The following is a 19767-nucleotide window of genomic DNA, read 5'->3' on the forward strand; positions in this document are numbered from 1 at the left end:
TACCTCACAATGCGAAAATACAACATACTTTTTCTCGTAATACAACATACTGTGTAACCATAAGTTCTTTTGCAGTATTAACCATATCTTCTTGTTTAAAAGAAATCAATCACTGTACTAGAATAACTACAGTCAAACCATAACCGTCCATTTGAGTACTCTAATATTTAGGCAATAATTTGTCAAAGAACAATTGACTATTACATGTTATCTCCGAATTATCGGGGAGCACGTTTTACCAAGGATAAATTTCTAAAAGTGTGCCACAACTTTAGAAGAAGGAATCCAAAATTTGTACTCAAGGAAAAGAGCTAAATTTTCAACGCGGAGAGACCATGTTCTTTCCTGCTTAGGGATGAATGGATGAATTCGCTTTCGGATCCTGTAGACATGCAATTATTTCAAAAAGAATAATTCTTAGTGAACTATTTTAAGTTCAGTTTTGACCTTCAAAATAATAGTTACTCCTAATTCATGTACTTTTACCCTCAAATGTTTTGTGTTTGAGGGGAGAACCAATCCCTCATCTGCACGCAAAACAGAGCGGCCTTTTAATATTAATTAATTTTTTTAATAAATGGATCAATATAATTTTTTAAAACAACTTTCGTATATCATTTAGTAGTTTGAAAAGCGTACGCGTGAAAACAATTAGTAAGGTGGGTTGGGAAAAGGGAGTGCCGAACTCAGCCGTAACAAGAAACAATATGAGAGTTAAGCCATTAACACTAATTGATTATTTAATAATTACTCCATACTTAAACAATACTCTCAGTACAAGAGTATATTAATACAATTTACTCTCTTCGTCCCAAAAAAATTCAACCTAGTAGAATGTGTCATAATACAACGAATCTAGATAGAGGGTCTAGGTTGCATTTTTTTACAGAGGGAATACTAAATAATGTTTTTTTAAAATCTGATATTAAATTGTCCTGAATTCAAAACACTTTAAATTAATTTGGTGTGAGCCTAGCAGGAGAGGGTGTAGGACCCACACAAGGCAGAGAGAACAAAATGGGAGCAGAAGAAGTGAGAGAAGAAGAAGAGGAGGGTGTAGCTGTAGCTGACCTCCTTCCACCTCTCGCACACGCACAATAACAAAAACTTTTAATTTCCCCGAGGAGAGCAGAGAGCTCGAAGCAAACAAGAATCACAGGAGCGACCACCACCACCACCACCACCACCACCCTACTCCTCTCTCTCTCTAGCTAGGGTTGCGCTGCTTCGGTCTCGGTCTCGGCGCCGCCTGCCTCGCCCTTCTTGCTCGCCCCTGCTCCCCTGTCCCTCTCGTGTCGGGGCATCCTCACCCGCGCGCACGTACGGGTGATCGATCGATTGATTCCTGCTCCGACGAAGACGGCGGCGGCGGCGGCGACCTCGCCGGACATGCGCGGGGCCCGCTGAGGTCTTGTTGCCGGCGAAAGGGGTGGGTGACTGATTGACTCGGTGGCTGGTCTGACGTCATGATGAAGCAGGCGCAGCAGGTGCCTCCGCCGCCGGCGAGCTCTGCCGTGACGACGACCACCGCGATGGCGGCCGCTACGGCGGCGGCGGTGGTGGGGAGCGGGTGCGAAGGTAGGAGGAGTTCTTGCTTTGCTTTACTTACTGATGCTTCCAATGGCGGCTCGGGATGGAGCAGTGGTTGCCGTGGTTCTTGTTTCTGCAATCTGGTCCCTGTTTTATCGCGTTATTATTTCGCCAAAAAATTAGGCAAATAAATCCTTTCTTATTCTTCTTGGATTTTGGATTACTGCATTTTTTTTCGCTGCATTTTTGTTCTTGCGATTTCTGGCGAGCGTCGCAGCATTTACTGTTCCACATTTATTCCCCCTCAAAGTTTGAGTAATCGCAACATAGGAGTACGAGTAGCTGCTACTGCAGTGTGCAGAGATTAATTGGTTTGTGTAAAAACCTGGTCGTTTAGGGGGCGAACTGCAAATTACACACAAGCTCGCCGGCGGCGTAGGGCAAAATGCATTTGGTCATTTGGATCATCCAGCTTACGGCGAGATTATTAGGGAAAAAAAGTTTTTACTGTTTCGTTTGGTTACTGATTGGCCGTGGTGTTTTGCAGGGGAGAAGACGAAGGCGCCGGCGATCAACTCGGAGCTGTGGCACGCCTGCGCGGGGCCGCTGGTGTCGCTGCCGCCGGCGGGCAGCCTCGTCGTCTACTTCCCCCAGGGCCACAGCGAGCAGGTGACTTCTAAGTTCTATTGATTTTTTTTTTCATCTTTGTTTCATTTTCATAGCCATGGATGGCCTCGTTTTGAGACCCTTTTTAATTGACTTTTTGTTCTTATGATTCTAGTTTTTTTTTTGGTTTGCTTTTTTTAAAAATAAGAATTCTAATTCGTCTCGTTCTGAATGTTGATGATTCTTGCACGAATAAGTTCACAACTTGCTGTCCTTTTATGAGTTCTTGAGAGGTGGAATGCTTTTTTTTTTTGGTGTTGCTAGGGCCAAAATGTTATATTTTGTTCATATCTTTATTTCTGGGAATGTTTCACTTATTGCCTAGGAGTATATGTCTCCTGGAATCTTTTTCTGAATTCATGTATCTTCTGTTGCCGAAAAGTAGTAGTATTATCTTTTCATGAATTGTTTTTTTTTTTTGGTTCTTTGATATTACAGCCATCATTGATCTATTTGGTAATTTGATTTTCTATGTTTTATACGATGTGGGAGATCTCGATTGGTCTGTTTGTTCATTGTACTTTATTTTGTTTCGTTAGCTACCGATTTTTAGCTTATGGCCAAAGTGGTTGGAAGTATTGGGCATACTGGACCCCCTTCTTTTATGGGTTTATGGTGTGTGGCACCATTCTCTTGCTCTGTCGTTTGGTAGATGAAGCAGCCAAGCAGCTTCGATTTTTTTTTTCGCATTTAATGGTAATTACATTCAGTAGCTTCTTTTGCAACTTTCTTGGCTTTGGTGTTGGGGCTACCTTATTTTGAGCAAGTTTGAAGTATGGGGTGATGAACTGTTTGGATTTGGAAAAGATTCTTTATCTAAAAGCTAGTGCTGGAAGGTGCCTAATTCTGTATTGGTTTTTCCTATCCCTTTTGTGATGATGAGAAAAAAGGGAACTTTTTTAGTAACCGTGTGATGGCTATATCCTCATAGCACATACCGATGTGAGGCAAGAGAAAGTTTCGCTGTGGTTTAATTAATATCAAACGAATTTATGCTTTATACTTAAATTCAGCCTAATGTTGGTCATGCTTTTTTGTGTGGGGAAATTGCTGTGGTTAAAATAGGGAACATTTTGTAAAAGGGAAAATAGTTACATAGAGAATTTAAAATAAAACTTAAGCAACATAAAAATAATATTTGTAAAAATTCGGTTGCCATTTTTTCTTGTGATTTTCATCGTGGTCGAGTACCCTTTGGCCTTTGTTTCCCTGTGACTGATGATTTTTTGTTGATAAGGTCCCAGTATCAACAGATCTATATCTGCATCCTTCTGATTCCAGTGTGAAAATTGTTCCTTAGAGCCACAGATTTAAGTATCTTTCATATTGCAGGTTGCAGCCTCTATGCAAAAGGATGTTGATGCACATGTTCCAAGCTACCCAAATCTGCCTTCAAAGTTGATTTGCCTTCTGCATAACGTCACTTTACATGTAATCTACAGACGTGAGATGTTATTATAGTTTCTTTTTACCTTTAACCATCTATGCTGAAAGTATGGTCCATCTATTTTTCTTAGGCGGACCCAGAAACAGATGAAGTGTATGCACAAATGACTCTTCAGCCAGTTACTTCAGTAAGCATCTGATGCCCTTGCAGATCCCCAACAAATTTTCATCGATTTCCCTTTTGTTCATGGATTGTAACCCACCTTTTGTGTTTCAATTGATTGTGTATTGAAAAGTATGGGAAGGAGGCCCTGCAGTTATCAGAGCTTGCACTCAAACAAGCGAGACCACAGACAGAATTCTTTTGCAAGACACTGACTGCAAGTGATACAAGTACTCATGGAGGCTTCTCTGTGCCTCGTCGAGCTGCAGAAAAGATATTTCCTCCACTGGTATGCAAAGATCAGAATCATATGTGCTAGTTTACTGCATTTTCTGCATCTTTATTATTAAATCACTGGTGCTTGCTGTAGGACTTCTCAATGCAACCACCTGCACAAGAACTACAAGCCAGGGATTTGCATGATAATGTGTGGACATTCCGTCACATATATCGGGGTAAGGAAACAATAGCAATGAGGAAAAAAAGAAAATATATAGTATAACAAATGGAAAATTCAGCTGTTGACATCCTACTTTATAGTTGTTGATACTCAATATTTGGCACGATTGGCTGAAATTATGTGCATAAGCATGTTTTGTTCTTTACGCATGGAAGCTCCTGTATTCAAACTTCAAATTATTTTGTTTTTATGTAATATATATGTGGTTCGATCTGTATTTTGTGCAGACAAAATATTTAATCGCCTATGTGTTTTGATATAAACAGGTCAGCCAAAAAGGCATCTGCTTACCACTGGCTGGAGTCTATTTGTAAGCGGCAAGAGGTTATTTGCTGGAGATTCTGTCATTTTTGTCAGGTATGCTACAGCTTATATGGTATATCTTTAAAGTTTGAACTAAATGATGAGCACAAGAGATACATGATGTTTTGTTTTTGTGGTTATTCACTGCGATTTAACGGTGGTCTTCTTTCTTTTTCCTTTTTATTTTTTAGGGATGAAAAGCAGCAACTTCTATTAGGAATCAGGCGTGCTAACCGACAGCCAACTAACATATCATCATCTGTCCTTTCAAGTGACAGCATGCATATAGGGATTCTTGCTGCTGCAGCCCATGCTGCTGCCAACAATAGCCCATTTACCATCTTTTATAACCCTAGGTCAGTTCTGTACTAAAGTATGTTTTGATAATTCTCCAGTAGTTAGAGCTGTTGAAATGATGGTATGAAAATTTCGTATTTCAGGGCCAGTCCTACTGAATTTGTTATCCCATTTGCTAAGTATCAGAAGGCAGTCTATGGTAATCAAATATCTTTAGGGATGCGCTTTCGCATGATGTTTGAGACTGAGGAATTAGGAACACGAAGGTACTTTCTTTTTACTTTTCCATGGACTGAATTGCCATATTATATGATTATACATGTCAATGACAAAGCTGGGAATGATTCTTGATTTTTTTTTTGTTGTTTTCTTGCCCTTATTGCAGATACATGGGAACAATAACTGGCATAAGTGATCTAGATCCAGTAAGATGGAAAAACTCGCAGTGGCGCAACTTACAGGTTTGTTCTCTAGTTAATTTTGGCAGCACTATAAGCTATTTCCTGTGCCCATTTTCTTCTGCTGATACAATATATTTTGTGTTCTTTTCATTCTTGAACAGGTTGGTTGGGATGAATCCGCAGCCGGTGAAAGGCGAAATAGGGTTTCTATCTGGGAGATTGAACCGGTCGCTGCTCCATTTTTCATATGTCCTCCACCATTTTTTGGTGCGAAGCGGCCCAGGCAATTAGGTGGGCTCTCATGTTACATTGCCATTACTTCTTTTATATTCCTTTAACTGCTCTTGAATCCAGTTATTGATCCAGGAGAATAGCCCTTAGTCATTTGTTATGTCTTCTAGCTTGGAAAATATACCTGCAACCAAGGGTGGTGCATGGAGGTCATACCTTAACCTTTGAGATGGCAATCTAGATAACTTATTTTAGACATCATACTTATTTATACATTGAGAATGCCATTCCTTTTGAGTTGCATGCACCCAACTGATTTGAGCTAATTATCGAATTCTAGTGGTGTTGTGAATTCAAATAGATGAATTGTTTCACTAAACTGCTTGTATGTGTGCTTAACTTTTGATTCCTACCATGTAATTACAGATGACGAGTCCTCGGAAATGGAGAATCTCTTAAAGAGGGCTATGCCTTGGCTTGGTGAGGAAATATGCATAAAGGATCCTCAGACTCAGAACACCATAATGCCTGGGCTGAGCTTGGTTCAGTGGATGAACATGAACATGCAACAGAGCTCCTCATTTGCGAATACAGCCATGCAGTCTGAGTACCTTCGATCGTTGAGCAACCCCAACATGCAAAATCTTGGTGCTGCCGATCTCTCTAGGCAATTATGCCTGCAGAATCAGCTTCTTCAACAGAACAATATACAGTTTAATACTCCCAAACTTTCTCAGCAAATGCAGCCAGTCAATGAGTTAGCAAAGGCAGGCATTCCGTTGAATCAGCTTGCTGTGAGCACCAAACCTCAGGAACAGATTCATGATGCTAGCAACCTTCAGAGGCAACAACCTTCCATGAACCATATGCTTCCTTTGAGCCAAGCTCAAACCAGTCTTGGCCAAGCTCAGGTCCTTGTCCAAAATCAAATGCAACAGCAACATGCATCTTCAACTCAAGGTCAACAACCAGCTACCAGCCAGCCCTTGCTTATGCCCCAGCAGCAGCAACAGCAGCAGCACCAGGAACAACAACAGCAACAACAACAACAACAACAACAACAACAAAAATTGCTACAACAGCAGCAGCAACAGCTTTTGCTCCAGCAACAGCAGCAGTTGAGTAAGATGCCTGCGCAGTTGTCAAATCTGGCAAATCAGCAGTTTCAGCTAACTGATCAACAGCTTCAGCTGCAACTGTTACAAAAACTACAGCAACAACAGCAGTCATTGCTTTCACAACCTGCAGTCACCCTTGCACAATTACCTCTGATCCAAGAACAGCAGAAGTTACTTCTGGATATGCAACAGCAGCTGTCAAACTCCCAAACACTTTCCCAACAACAAATGATGCCTCAACAAAGTACCAAGGTTCCATCACAGAACACACCATTGCCACCTGTGCAACAAGAGCCACAACAGAAGCTTCTACAGAAGCAAGCGATGCTAGCAGACACTTCAGAAGCTGCCGTTCCGCCGACCACATCAGTCAATGTCATTTCAACAACTGGAAGCCCTTTGATGACAACTGGTGCTACTCATTCTGTACTTACAGAAGAAATCCCTTCTTGTTCAACATCACCATCCACAGCTAATGGCAATCACCTTCTACAACCAATACTTGGTAGGAACAAACATTGTAGCATGATCAACACAGAAAAGGTTCCTCAGTCTGCTGCTCCTATGTCAGTTCCAAGCTCCCTTGAAGCTGTCACAGCAATCCCGAGAATGATAAAGGATTCACCAAAGTTGAACCATAATGTTAAACAAAGTGTAGTGGCTTCAAAATTAGCAAATGCTGGGACTGGTTCTCAAAATTATGTGAACAATCCACCTCCAACGGACTATCTGGAAACTGCTTCTTCCGCAACTTCAGTGTGGCTTTCCCAGAATGATGGACTTCTACATCAAAATTTCCCTATGTCCAACTTCAACCAGCCACAGATGTTCAAAGATGCTCCTCCTGATGCTGAAATTCATGCTGCTAATACAAGTAACAATGCATTGTTTGGAATCAATGGTGATGGTCCGCTGGGCTTCCCTATAGGACTAGGAACAGATGATTTCCTGTCGAATGGAATTGATGCTGCCAAGTACGAGAACCATATCTCAACAGAAATTGATAATAGCTACAGAATTCCGAAGGATGCCCAGCAAGAAATATCATCCTCAATGGTTTCACAGTCATTTGGTGCATCAGATATGGCATTTAATTCAATTGATTCCACAATCAACGATGGTGGCTTTTTGAACCGGAGTTCTTGGCCTCCTGCTGCTCCCTTAAAGAGGATGAGGACATTCACCAAGGTCAGTACCTTTCTGTTTCTTTATCTGAAGCCAACCAACAGCTTCTTCTGTGGTCAGCGTGAATTTTAATTTTAAGTAAACATGAAGGTTTTTATCCTTTTCATTACCATGGTAACAATAATTTAAAATTGCGATGGTAGTTTCATCTACTGGAAACTAAGTTCTCATTTATTAACCTTCAAAACATTGAAGTAAATGTGCATATGGATAAGCCGAATTGCATGATAAGTCTGAGTCAGATTCTGTTCCGTGATGTGATGAGGACAGTATGAGTAGATTTTTTTTTTGGTTGCCTAGGAGATGTTAAGAAGTTTTATGGTTGAGTTTCTAGCCGAACATAACTTTTATGGGCGAATCTCACATGTTTGTATTAATTATACTCTTTAAGATAAGAGTTTTCTAAGTGTAACTTCAGGATAAATCTGTTAAACGAAGCACCGTTTCTTTGTAGTATTATAGCATTTTATGGATGCATTTGCAGTTGCATCTTTGCATAACCTATATGGTACTGTAGGTATATAAGCGAGGAGCTGTAGGCCGGTCCATTGACATGAGTCAGTTCTCTGGATATGATGAATTAAAGCATGCTCTGGCACGCATGTTCAGTATAGAGGGGCAACTTGAGGAACGGCAGAGAATCGGTTGGAAGCTCGTTTACAAGGATCATGAAGATGACATCCTACTTCTTGGCGACGACCCATGGGAGTAAGTTCAGCTCTCATTTTCTTCTCATGCTTGCATAAAACACTCTCAAGTTTCGCTTCCAGAATCTGAATGGATAGATGGCCACATTCCACCCACAATCAACATCGCCTATGTATCGGGCATTCATGTTCTTGCATTCCTAATGAGTGCTACTGTGGATCATACAGGGAATTTGTCGGTTGCGTGAAATGCATTAGGATCCTTTCACCTCAAGAAGTTCAGCAGATGAGCTTGGAGGGTTGTGATCTCGGGAACAACATTCCCCCAAATCAGGCCTGCAGCAGCTCAGACGGAGGGAATGCATGGAGGGCTCGCTGCGATCAGAACTCCGGTAACCCTTCCAATGGCTCATATGAACAATTCGAATGACCAAATTCACCAGTCCGTATTGTCATGCTGCGCCGGTGTAAGTAGACAATCACCGGAGTGTTGTTGTAGATGTTATCAGCTTACATCCGGGAGCGCAAATGGCTCGGCGGATCAGTAGTGTTTTTTTTGTCTATATGTGTAGTTTCTCACATCAAAAGGGAGTAGGGATGGTAAATGAAACTTACCTAGAGTTTCTGAAGGTTAGGCGAAAGATGATTGTACTGTTGGAAAGGCAGTTCTGTAGTAAAATGATTCTTCTTCAGAGGCCATTCTTAAGATCTCCATGATGAAATCAAAAGTTGAAGAAGTCAGGTCTGTGTTTTTTGAGTCGTATGCATTTGCTTTTTGCAAATGTTATGCCGGGTTATTCTTCAGGTATTGGAATACTGCGTAATTTCCATAGGACAAACGGTTTTTTGCCAACATGAGTGCTAATTTTTAACAAAAAAAAATATAAAAGTTACTATTGTAAAAAAATACAGAACACAAAGCCCTTCCCTAATCCCTATGCTAAAGATCATGAATCACCACTTCACCAGCACACATTGGACCAACAGAAATCACAGTAGAAACTTTATTCTTACATGTATTATTAATGGATGATGCTATAAAGTATAAAGATTACACTCTCGAGGAGATGGGTTATTTCATACTAACATGCTAATACAGCGAACTGCCATTTCACTATATATATCGGCTATTGGCGAAGATTGGAATGTAGTCCTTCAAATCTCAACCTGGGTCGTCGTCGTCGTCCCAGGCTGTTGGATTTCCTGCATGAATGATTGGTAGGTTTCAACCCTGGATTTGGATTCAGGCTGTTCGAGGCCATCCATGAATCCGTGGGTCATCGCAAGGAAATCTTTCATGTGCAACCTCTTCCATTCCTGCAGGGAAAAAAAATGAATGAGCTCAAAATGGATATCACACAATCGTAATAACCACTGTCAATTTTATCAATTCAGTTAAGCATGAAGACAGTTTAAGTACAGGTGTGAGAATGGAAGAACTAACAAAATAACATGGGCTTAAGATCTTGTATATATACAAAATGGCATCAGGTATGAATACAGACGGAAATACCCTCACCTCAAAATCCCATTCACCATAAAGATTTGGATCCTCTGCATCAGCCCATACATAGGTGTCAGCAAGCATTGTCTCTGAAGTATCCTGCAAGGACAAATCACCTTTGTTTTTAGCAAAACCATCGATTCTTTGACAACGTATCAACAGCAAAAGATGTACATGATGAACAGAGGAAGAACATTATTGTATGGCAATAACAAATAATCTCCTAAGATGTATTTTTGTGTCTCCTGCATAATACTTGCTGCCAGCATTGATTATGTTGACAGCGTCAGTGAAAAACTCACAGTTAATGATATCTCAACTCTTGTCCTCACGTACTCCACATCTTCAAATTCATCCAGAATCTGGAGCTCTGCATCAGTAACACCGGTGATGACCTGCAGAAAAATAGTAACCGTAGGTAAGAGGAGAGAGAGGTTAAAAGCTTAACAGCTTCATCTTTTCGCTTATGTTTGTACTTATCAGCCAAAATTTAAATTTTTGACCTTAAATTTAGAGTTGATTTTGGTTTTTTTTTATTCATCGAAGTTTATTTTTTAGAACACGTATATAAAAAATTTATTCACAAATTATTTTTCGTTTGTAAGTATATTGAAACCATAGCTTCTTTTCAATGAGATTTAAGGAATTGCTTGCTGTCATAACGGCCTACCGCAGTTACTGTCGAACAGTGAACATAATAGCCTAATTATATCATGAGAATATTAAAACTCAGTAATACAATCAGATGTTCATTATACTATGGTCAAACTTCAAAATAGTTATTTATATATTCTCTAGGAAAGATTAATTTAATTTATGTTGAAGAAAGACAAAAAAAAAAAAAAGAAAAGAAAGAAAGAGAGAAGTAGTGTAGCAAACCTTGCCAGCAACTTTCTTGCTTTGAACAGGTAGGATTGCAGGATAAATCCTACCCTTGATGTTGAACCTGTGGCTGCGACAATCTCACACTTTCAGCTTATTGCATCTTTATTATCAATATGAATGAAGAACAGAAGAAGCACATAGATCAATATTTTTTTTAAAAAAAAAAAATTCAAATCTCAATGACGCTATCACGCGTCACGATCGACGACGTCACCGCCCGCACTAACGCGAGGAATCCATTCCCGGCGAGGGAGACGAGACGAAAGCGAATCCGCAAAAGGGGAATCTCTCTCTGCACAAGAAATCAAGAACCCTAGGAGAGGAAGAGGAGGAAGACGGCGGCGGCGGCGGCGGTGCTCACTAGTTGGGGAGGAGCGCCGGGGAGGAGGGCGGGACGCGCTTGATGATGGTGCGCACCACCTCGTCCTGCATCAGGCTCCCGTACACGAACACGCTGTGCGCCCCGACCCCGACCCCGACCCCGTCCACGGCGGCGGCGGCGGCGGCGGGTGGCGGCGCCATGGCGAGGTGGGCGGCGGCGGCGAAGGCGGCGATAAGGACTAGTGGCTGCCACGTGGCGAGCGAAGGGAGATGGAACGAACTCTCGACTCGGCTCACTCGTTTCTTGTGCGTGTGAGCCGAGGTGCGGAGCAATGCGTGCCATTATATACGAGCTGGGCTCTACGTCAAGATTCGTGCTGTGTGGTGTGGACGTGATCGCCGTGGAGATTCCCGTCTCTGCCTCCCCAAAGATCTGATCAGTGTGGAGTGTGGACATGATCTGATTCGTTTTTTTCTTGAAAAAAAATAGACCCGAGGCATATATAACTACGGTTGACCGAGGAGGGGTTAGGAATCTCTCCTCCCAGCACGTAAAACGGAGCACGCATTATTGCATGATTAATTAAGTATTAGCTAATTTTTTTTCGAAAGTGGATTAATTTGATTTTTTAAACAACTTTCGTACAGAAAATTTTTTTAAAAAAATGTACCGGTTAGCAGTTTGAAAAGCGTGCGCACGCGGAGAGAGAGGGAAGGGGTTGGGAGGTTGAAGGTAAGAACAACTTGAGCAAATACCTAGATACGTAAAAATAAATTGGGTTATCAAGACCAATTGAGTGGAACTGATTCAAGTGTTATCACAAAATGAACTTGAGAGACAGAGATAGGTTAACTTCACTACAGACTTTTCTTAAAGTTATTGAAACCTTACCAAATAGCCCTCAAATATATTGATTCTACTTCTTACTGACATGAACCCGTGTATGCGCTCCTTTATAGTATACAATAATTGCAGTTAGTTGGTTGTAGTTATTTAGAAATAGAGGATTATTGTATTTCTTTTAATATATACTCCCTCCGTACTCGTAAAGGAAGTTGTTTTGGACAGCGACACGGCCTTCAAAACACAACTTTAACTTCTTGTTTCTATAAAAATATTTATTGAAAAGTGATATATGTATACTTTTATGAAAATATTTTTCAAGACAAATCTATTTATATAATTTTTACATTTTCAAACTCAACAACTTTAAGAGTTATTCATGATTTATATTCCCAAAGTTTGACTTAAATATTGTCCTAAACGACTTCCTTTACGAGTATGGAGGGAGTACATAATAAAACAGAGTTCCGGCCAAATTATGATCTAATAAAAAGTTTTATCACATTATAGTCACATGTGACTACTGAAAAAAGAAGCCCGCACCCTCATCCTCCTTGCGGCATGGGAAATTTGTTAGGAAAGGAATCATTGGGTTTTTTACACAAAGAACTGTACGTCACATCTCTTGGAGCAAAAATCAAGGAAGAGGCCAAAACTTGGCTTTAGCAGGAGCAAAACACCTCTTGCAGTTACTTCCTTAGTGCTTTCCTTTCTCCTACATTTTTTTTATACATGTATGGTTTACCTTTTCTTCTGCTATATTCAATGAAATTGGTATATTAGTGTTGGTTTCTTTATATAAAAAAAGAGAGTAAATATGGGTCCTAAGATCCAAACTATAGTGTGAGGATCATGCATAGATATTTTGACCACCAAAGTAGAAGTAATTAAATGATGACCCACGCTTTTGCTGCCGAATACAAGGATAAATGTACTCTTAATATTATAGAAATGATGAATGGTATATGTTGAGATATCTTAGAAATGATAAGGGGTGATAATTTGATATACTTGCATGTGGAGTTTTAATATAATAAATTATAGTAGATGATGTGAAATGTTTGCATGAGTATTAAGATGTAAGGTTGGTTTGGTTTGTGGCCTAAATAGGCCTTACCAAATTTTGTCAATGGCAAATTTTTGCAAGTTTTGGCATGACTAATTTTGGTAAGGCAAAATTGTGTTTGGATTGAAGTCAAAATAGCCTAAATTCACTATTGGAATGGCCTATTTTCTTAGGCATGCCAAAATTTGGCTCCAAACCAAATAGACATTAAACATTATTGAAATTGTCAAATATTAGTAAGCCTAATTTATGCCTTAAACCAAACCAGCCCGTAATAATGGTATGTTTGTACATTAAGATTTAGAATGTAATGGGTTGTAAATATGTAGTAGGTATAGATTTTTTTTAGTTTTTTTTATTGAAACTTCAATTGAGATTAGTCAAGATTTCACATGAAGGATTATGTAACTATGTAGCTTAGAATTAGTAAGGGTCCATGGCCAAACTTCCAAATACCTTTCTATTGGAAGAATTTTCAATTGATATTGGACATTAGAGCCTCATAGATTAATAGTGTTCAACTAACATGAGATCATACATACTGGTGATAAGTATGTCTCGATGAAAAAGCAGAGTATGGACACATATATTATCACTAGTTGTATTCCCTTGAGAACGACCTTATGCCTAGAATTATCAAGCAATGTCACATGTCTGGATTTTTGTACTCTTAAAAAGTTCGATGTTTTTTTTATAACGAAAATGGTTTGTATCCTAATCTCTGCCATACAATACACAATCAATAGGTTACTAAGTTCGATTGAATTCAGTCAATATAATTTTGCTGTGGGGTCTCCAGTTTAGACCTGACCAAAGACTTGAATTCTTGAAAGATGTAACGCAAGCATATGTTGCGGTCAAGTTGATGCGCTTAATTTGCCTCTGGCTCTCTACAAATTCAAAAAGGGGAATTCAAACGTAGTTACAAAGTGTGACATTCTAGATGAACTTGCTGCCTTGTCAAATGCCATGTTACTCTAATAGTCTCATGCCTTGACTCTGTTTCATCAACTTGTTCTATTGGAGGACCTAAATGCTAATTTGCTTGCGAACAGAACATGGGCCAGGATATTCGTGGGCTGGAAAATATGGGCCATGCCCAACTTGAACAAAAGGACAGCCCATAAAGGGAGATATTCATGGCCGAGAAGACCCAATAAACATGGGCCAGGCCCAACTTAAGCAAAGGGGAATAGCCCATAGAGGGAGATATTTGTGGCCCAGAAGAACCAACAAATATGGGCAACCATGGGCCATAAAGGGATATATTCGTGGCCCAGAAGGCCACCAAACATGGGCAACAGGCCCAACGTGAGCAAACAGGACGGCCCATGAGGGCACCAATGAGGCCCATCCGATCAAGCGGCCCGCCCATCCACTCCGTCTCCACCCAACGGCGGAGGCGACGACCCGATATTCCGATCCGCCGCCGCCGGCGCCGCGAGTCGCCGACTTAATCGGCCGCGCCGCTCGCTCCGCTCCGGCCGCCGCAGCTGATCGCCGGCGTCAAGTATTCGTCCTCTCCTATTGGGAAGCTTCGAACTCCTCCTTTTCTTTTTCCGGTGAGTCAAATAAAAGAGCGCGTTTATTATCCACTCCGTTTTTTTTTTTTTATTTCCTCTTCTTCCCAACCACGTCTCCTCCTCTCCGCCGCAGCAAGGAGGAGACCCCCTGCGGCGGCGCCATCGGAGCCGGTGGGGAAGGGAGAGCTTGAGGCGGTGGCGGAGGCGTAGCGTGAGCTCCGAACCACCACCATGGGGACCTCTGCGCAGGAGCCGGATCTCTGGAAGCAAATCGACGACGCCGAGCAGTAAGATTAAATTCTCCCCCACATGGTTCGTAGTCGCATTAGCCTAGGTCTAGATCATCTGGGTTTGCTTGTTTAGTCAGGTAATTGAATTGCGACTGTCTCGCTGAATTATGTAGTATTAGACGTACGTACTGTGGCAAACTGTGCTAGGTTTCCTCTTCTCACCCATACTGGATGAGCCCAAAAGGGCAGGGAATTTAGCCGGATTTGTAGACATGCTTGCCAGGATGAATGCCATGTAAAATACGCTGTTCTTATTCTGGATGATTTTAGGAGCAGTCAACCATACTGTATAATTGTGCTTTACAATTTACGCAAGCATGTAAAGTTCCGAATGGTGAACCAAAGGTTTTAAACCTGTTTACTCACTCTGTTGCCATCCTCATGGCTCAGCTATCTGGTCAGCGGATTGTTCGAGCAGGCCGTATCCACTGCCTTATCTGTATCCGGTCAAGTACATTCGGCTGCCATGGAGAATTCATGTGACCATGATGAGCTTCTGGAAATGCTTGAATTAGCTGGGATGGTACTTGTTCAGGCACTTAAAGAACTTAAGAGGTAAATCCATTACCTTTCCTCATTTTATTGCTTTTATGCTCTGACCAAATCTAAGGTTCTTATACATTCTGTAATTAGAGAGAATGCTGCCTGGTAAAGCAAATTTAAGTTTTCCATTGCTTCTCTACGATAATACAAATATCTGCTATTTTTTATGGGCTTCTGATTTTGCCCAAGAAAAAAGATCTTCACGAGTAACTATATATAATCATAATATCTGTCTTGTTTGCTGAAGGTTAAATGAAATGTACTGCGTACTAATTGTTAGCTGATGTCCCATTAATACGTAATTCATCCAGGTACCCTTACCTAACTTAGCTTGCCTTTGAAATGATAAAATTGAAAAACAATAGATGTACACATGCAAAAAGAATGATTCCATACTTTCTAATGTCTGGTTCAGGTTTGCTCTGGATTTATATGGATGGATATTGAAAAAATGTGTTTTTGTACTAAACATGCAAACAATCCTTAATACTTGTTGTTATTATCTTCTTTATCCACTGTGTAGAATGTTTCCATAGTTTCTGAAGTCTGGTTTATATTCTGGTGTGTGTAACACATTATGCTAACTGTTCCAGGACATCTGAGATGTTTATTCAGCTCAAGACAATCTACGGTTCAGTGGCATCAATACCATTGAAAATTTTCATTACAGGGTACTTGTTACAGTTACACAGAGGCCCCATGTGTTGTTGGTTTTTCATGGAGTGTTTTCATGCTTCCCCTTCTTTGTATCAATTACTGGTATTTTTCTTCTCGTAGGGCTACGATGCACATGGCAGGAGGATCTGGATCTGATCTTAGACCAATCTTCGATGAATACCTTGCTAAATGGAGATATACTGATGATCAAGTTTATGTTTTAGATGAAGGAAAGAACAGCTCCTCAAATGGGTTGGTTGTTACATCGGTTATGTCACCTGAACAATATTTTGAGGTGGCAGAGTTGTACACGGTAACATTCCTTAGTGTTGTCTCCCATGAGACTGCAACTGCTATCTCATGGACTGAAAAGGCTGAGTTGACTGAACAAGATCAGCAGGTAAGCTTTTGTTGGCGCCTTGTAGTAATAGATACAACTTAGGAGTTTCAGATTTCTATATTGTTTTTTTTTTCTGAACTTCTATTGCTGCTCTGCCCCTTAAGTTTTGCTCCTGAGGTAGAGATGCACTGTCAATTCTTTTGCATTATTAAGTTGTTTATTATATTTTCCTCTACAGGACCTGTTGAGAAAACTTCATGCGTTACAATCTGCAGCTAATAAGAAGTCCACCAATCAGGGTGCAAAACTATCAGAATCAGCAGAAAGAAACCTTTCCACTTCTCAGAATGGCTCAATATCACCAGCACATGAGGATGCTACTAAAAGCTCAGCACCTACGCACAATGGGAATGTACAGGGACTTAGAAAGGCCTTGCCGAAATCCATTCAACCTTCTTTTCAACGCGTCACAAATCAATTTGATCCATTGTTCTGGTGGTTTCATTCATTTCGCATAAAATTTGGAAAGGTGCATGTGGTTCTACCAAGTGGTAAAGTGATGTTTCTATTTTCACTGCTGTTCTCGACATTATACATCCTCAGGAGGAAAGGTGCTGCATTGAAGAGGTATGGATGTCTCACACTTGCAATTGGCATTTTCAATCATAATGTTCTTGTGCCTCTATGACCCAAAAGACTCATTGGGAGTGAATGTGCTTTGAGCAGGACTGCATTCCAACAAATTTCATCTCTGCGACGGGGCTTCCTTGATGCCCTGCAACTCGCCTTCTCCACCCAGATAAATCCACTCGCAGCTGTTCAACAGGTGCCACAAGCCCCGCGTGCTAGCTGGTGATGTAGTGTAATTATTTTATATATTTATGCCGACATCAGACTTGAGATATGAGTATATGACAAATGTAATACCTGATTTTGTGCCATTGAAAATGTAAGGCAATGGTAAGAGAGCTGCTTAATACTTCCTTGTAAGGATCCAGATTGAGACTGATATATATGTTTTTTTGATGACTTCTGGTACCTCCTCTTGGCCTCTTCTATGTTGTCCTAGATGTTAGGCTGACGGGCTCAATTTGGACTAAAAAACCCAAGCAAAAACAGTTCAAACTTCTTGTTCAGTGATTCTGTTTGCATTTATAGAGTGAGAAGCGGTTTGCAATAAGTGACATATTCATGGCTGCAAGCGATATGTTTATGTGTAAGCCTGGAGCATATGGTGGATGATTTGCCATGGTAATAATATGAAATGTGTCGAGCCACATACTATACTGCCCTCAAACCTTCCAACAGATATATTCCACATATTATACCATTTGATAACACGAAGTGGCTGTAGTTTAGTGGTGAGAATTCCACGTTGTGGCCGTGGAGACCTGGGCTCGAATCCCAGCAGCCACACTAGATTTTTTTTAATTTTTTTTTACCTTTCAGTCATTAACACTAGATTTTTTTTAATTTTTTTTACCTTTCAGTCATTAACACTTTTTATTTTTTTACCTTTCAGTCATTAACACTTTTTAATTTTTTTTCTTCACTCATTAGCCAACTAAATTTGTTTTTACCTTTCAGTCATTAACACTTTTTATTTTTTTTTCTTCAGTCATTAGCCAACTAATTTTTTTTTTTTTTTTTACCTTTCAGTCATTAACACTTTTTAATTTTTTTTCTTCAGTCATTAGCCAACTAATAAAGCCTTGATTTGATTCATTAGCCACCCTTTGATTCATAAACTTTTTGAAAAATATATTTTGCCTAGCCAACTAATAAAGCCTTGATTTGATTCATTAGCCACCCTTTGATTCATAAACTTTTTGAAAAATATATTTTGCCTTGATTGGATTACCTTTCAGTCATTGACACTTTTAATTTTTTTTCTTCAGTCATTAGCCAACTAATAAAGCCTTGATTTGATTCATTATCCACCCTTTGATTCATAAACTTTTTGAAAAATATATTTTGCCTTGATTGGATTCAATCATTAACACTTTTTAAAAAAATTTTCAGTCATTAACCAACTTGTCGACGTTTGATGTCTCGACTACGGTATTTGGACAGTATGGGGATCGTTGGTGCTAGGATATACGCGAGACTGAGGTAAAAGAGATGGAGACAGGGATTTTTATACAGGTTCGGGCCCCTGAGTGGTCAGGTAATAACCCTACATCCTGTTGGCCGGAGCCGGTATTACTCTTATTCACCATAATCACACCAGTACAATATGTGGACAGTCTATCTAACTGTTGTCGACATGTCGGTCTGAAGGTCTGACTCGTAGTCGACAAACAGGGTAGTCTTCCTCCTCGAATCCGTGCCCGGCGAGATCAGAGATAGCGCTTTCGTATCTCCTGACGGTATCCGGAGACACCGTAGGGGAATAGCCATGCCTATCCCTGAAGTCGATATCCGGCGGCGTGTCTTGGCGTATGTTGGCATGTATGTTGTGGCTTCTGGTGGGTGTATGTTGATTGTCATGGGTGTCTTCCATGGTCCTTCTCCCCTCTCCTCCTAGGAGGCCTTGTATTTATATCCATAGGTGTTCCCTTGTCCAAGTAGAACTAGGAAAACCAATATGGATACAATCCGAGTAGTCCTTGTCGTTTTCATGTAGAACTCTGGTTGTCTTTCCTTATCCGGAACTCCCTCCATATCCGCAGGTTGTTTCCGTATAGGACATGGTATGTGGTGGGTCCTGCCGAGATTTAGTCAACTACTATTATGTATGTGGTATACATAACCATGACACAACTAATAAAGCCTTGATTTGATTCATTAGCCACCCCGCTAATAAATCCTTGGTTTATTTTCAGTCATTAGCATTCTTTCACGATCTTTTTCTCCAGTCATCAGCCACACTAATAAGTTTTCAGTCATTAGTCATGATTAGGGTAAATATCTATCGAATGATTTTTACGTGTTCGCTCGACAGGTCTGGTTTCATGTGCTATCGCTTCCTGGTTGAGCTGCCCTCTCTTCTCCCCGTGACAGTTTACCTGAGCATCTTCGTGCCGGCTTCTATTGAAAGAATGGCTGAAAGAATGCTAATGAAAGAAGGTGGCCATCTTCTAGAGCGTGCTTACCTGAGCATCTTCGTGCTGGCTTTGACTCACCGGTCCTCTGGTCTCTTGGCAACTGTGGAAGGAACGCAACTACAGTATTTTCGACTCCGCGCTCTCTTCGGTCTTAGTGTCTTAGTGGTTCTAAAGTCCATCCTCTTAGAGGGCCATCTGTTGTCGTTAGCTGGCATTGCTACTTTTAGGGATTTCTTGGGAGTGTAGTGTGGCTCTGCCCTCTCCTGCCGATTGGAGTTGTGTTTAGCCGTCCTAGTAGTTTCTTTCTTCTTCCTTGGTTTTTGTCTTCTTTTTTCTCTCTTCGCCTGGCATAAGCCGGTC

The 19767-nt window shown here is 40.7% G+C and overlaps 3 protein-coding genes and 1 non-coding gene across 4 annotated transcripts; 3 read left to right on the forward strand and 1 right to left on the reverse strand.

Moving 5' to 3' along the window:
• Positions 1 to 1072: 1072 nt before the first annotated feature.
• LOC127778050 (auxin response factor 19) lies at positions 1073 to 9124 on the forward strand. Its single transcript, XM_052304693.1, has 14 exons — positions 1073 to 1578; positions 2078 to 2199; positions 3529 to 3627; positions 3714 to 3770; positions 3879 to 4034; positions 4116 to 4200; positions 4472 to 4562; positions 4700 to 4864; positions 4949 to 5071; positions 5191 to 5266; positions 5368 to 5497; positions 5864 to 7743; positions 8258 to 8448; positions 8616 to 9124. The coding sequence occupies exons 1-14, from the start codon at positions 1467 to 1469 to the stop codon at positions 8815 to 8817; spliced, it is 3489 nt and encodes a 1162-aa protein (XP_052160653.1). The 5' UTR covers positions 1073 to 1466; the 3' UTR covers positions 8818 to 9124.
• A 238-nt stretch (positions 9125 to 9362) lies between these two features.
• Positions 9363 to 11398, reverse strand: LOC127778054 (AIG2-like protein D). The gene is made up of 5 exons (XM_052304696.1): positions 11138 to 11398; positions 10771 to 10843; positions 10194 to 10286; positions 9907 to 9990; positions 9363 to 9704 (listed from the first exon to the last, which is right to left on the reverse strand). Exons 1-5 carry the CDS (start codon positions 11296 to 11298, stop codon positions 9543 to 9545), a joined length of 573 nt encoding a protein of 190 aa, XP_052160656.1. The 5' UTR covers positions 11299 to 11398; the 3' UTR covers positions 9363 to 9542.
• A 3007-nt stretch (positions 11399 to 14405) lies between these two features.
• On the forward strand, positions 14406 to 17398 carry LOC127778052 (protein APEM9). Its single transcript, XM_052304695.1, has 7 exons — positions 14406 to 14569; positions 14664 to 14817; positions 15211 to 15375; positions 15957 to 16034; positions 16141 to 16420; positions 16599 to 16987; positions 17087 to 17398. Exons 2-7 carry the CDS (start codon positions 14762 to 14764, stop codon positions 17214 to 17216), a joined length of 1098 nt encoding a protein of 365 aa, XP_052160655.1. The 5' UTR covers positions 14406 to 14569; positions 14664 to 14761; the 3' UTR covers positions 17217 to 17398.
• Positions 17399 to 17704: 306 nt separating this feature from the next.
• On the forward strand, positions 17705 to 17776 carry TRNAH-GUG (transfer RNA histidin (anticodon GUG)). Its single transcript has one exon. It is a non-coding gene; the product is annotated as a tRNA-His (tRNA).
• Positions 17777 to 19767: the final 1991 nt, after the last annotated feature.

The sequence above is a fragment of the Oryza glaberrima genome, chromosome 6, assembly GCF_000147395.1.
Source record: "Oryza glaberrima chromosome 6, OglaRS2, whole genome shotgun sequence".
NCBI lineage: Eukaryota > Viridiplantae > Streptophyta > Magnoliopsida > Poales > Poaceae > Oryza > Oryza glaberrima.

Bases quoted from the DNA above. Each gene is read 5' to 3' on its own strand.
- LOC127778050 (XM_052304693.1), top strand. From the start codon at position 1,467: ATGATGAAGCAGGCGCAGCAGGTGCCTCCGCCGCCGGCGAGCTCTGCC. The intron at 4,201-4,471 runs GTAAGGAAACAA...TGATATAAACAG, and splicing joins ATTCCGTCACATATATCGGG to GTCAGCCAAAAAGGCATCTG. The intron at 8,449-8,615 runs GTAAGTTCAGCT...TGGATCATACAG, and splicing joins CTTGGCGACGACCCATGGGA to GGAATTTGTCGGTTGCGTGA.
- LOC127778054 (XM_052304696.1), bottom strand. From the start codon at position 11,298: ATGGCGCCGCCACCCGCCGCCGCCGCCGCCGCCGTGGACGGGGTCGGG. The intron at 10,844-11,137 runs GTGAGCACCGCC...AGATTGTCGCAG, and splicing joins CCGGCGCTCCTCCCCAACTA to CCACAGGTTCAACATCAAGG. The intron at 10,287-10,770 runs GTTTGCTACACT...ATTTTTCTGCAG, and splicing joins GCAAGAAAGTTGCTGGCAAG to GTCATCACCGGTGTTACTGA.
- LOC127778052 (XM_052304695.1), top strand. From the start codon at position 14,762: ATGGGGACCTCTGCGCAGGAGCCGGATCTCTGGAAGCAAATCGACGAC. The intron at 14,818-15,210 runs GTAAGATTAAAT...CTCATGGCTCAG, and splicing joins CAAATCGACGACGCCGAGCA to CTATCTGGTCAGCGGATTGT. The intron at 16,421-16,598 runs GTAAGCTTTTGT...TTTCCTCTACAG, and splicing joins TGACTGAACAAGATCAGCAG to GACCTGTTGAGAAAACTTCA.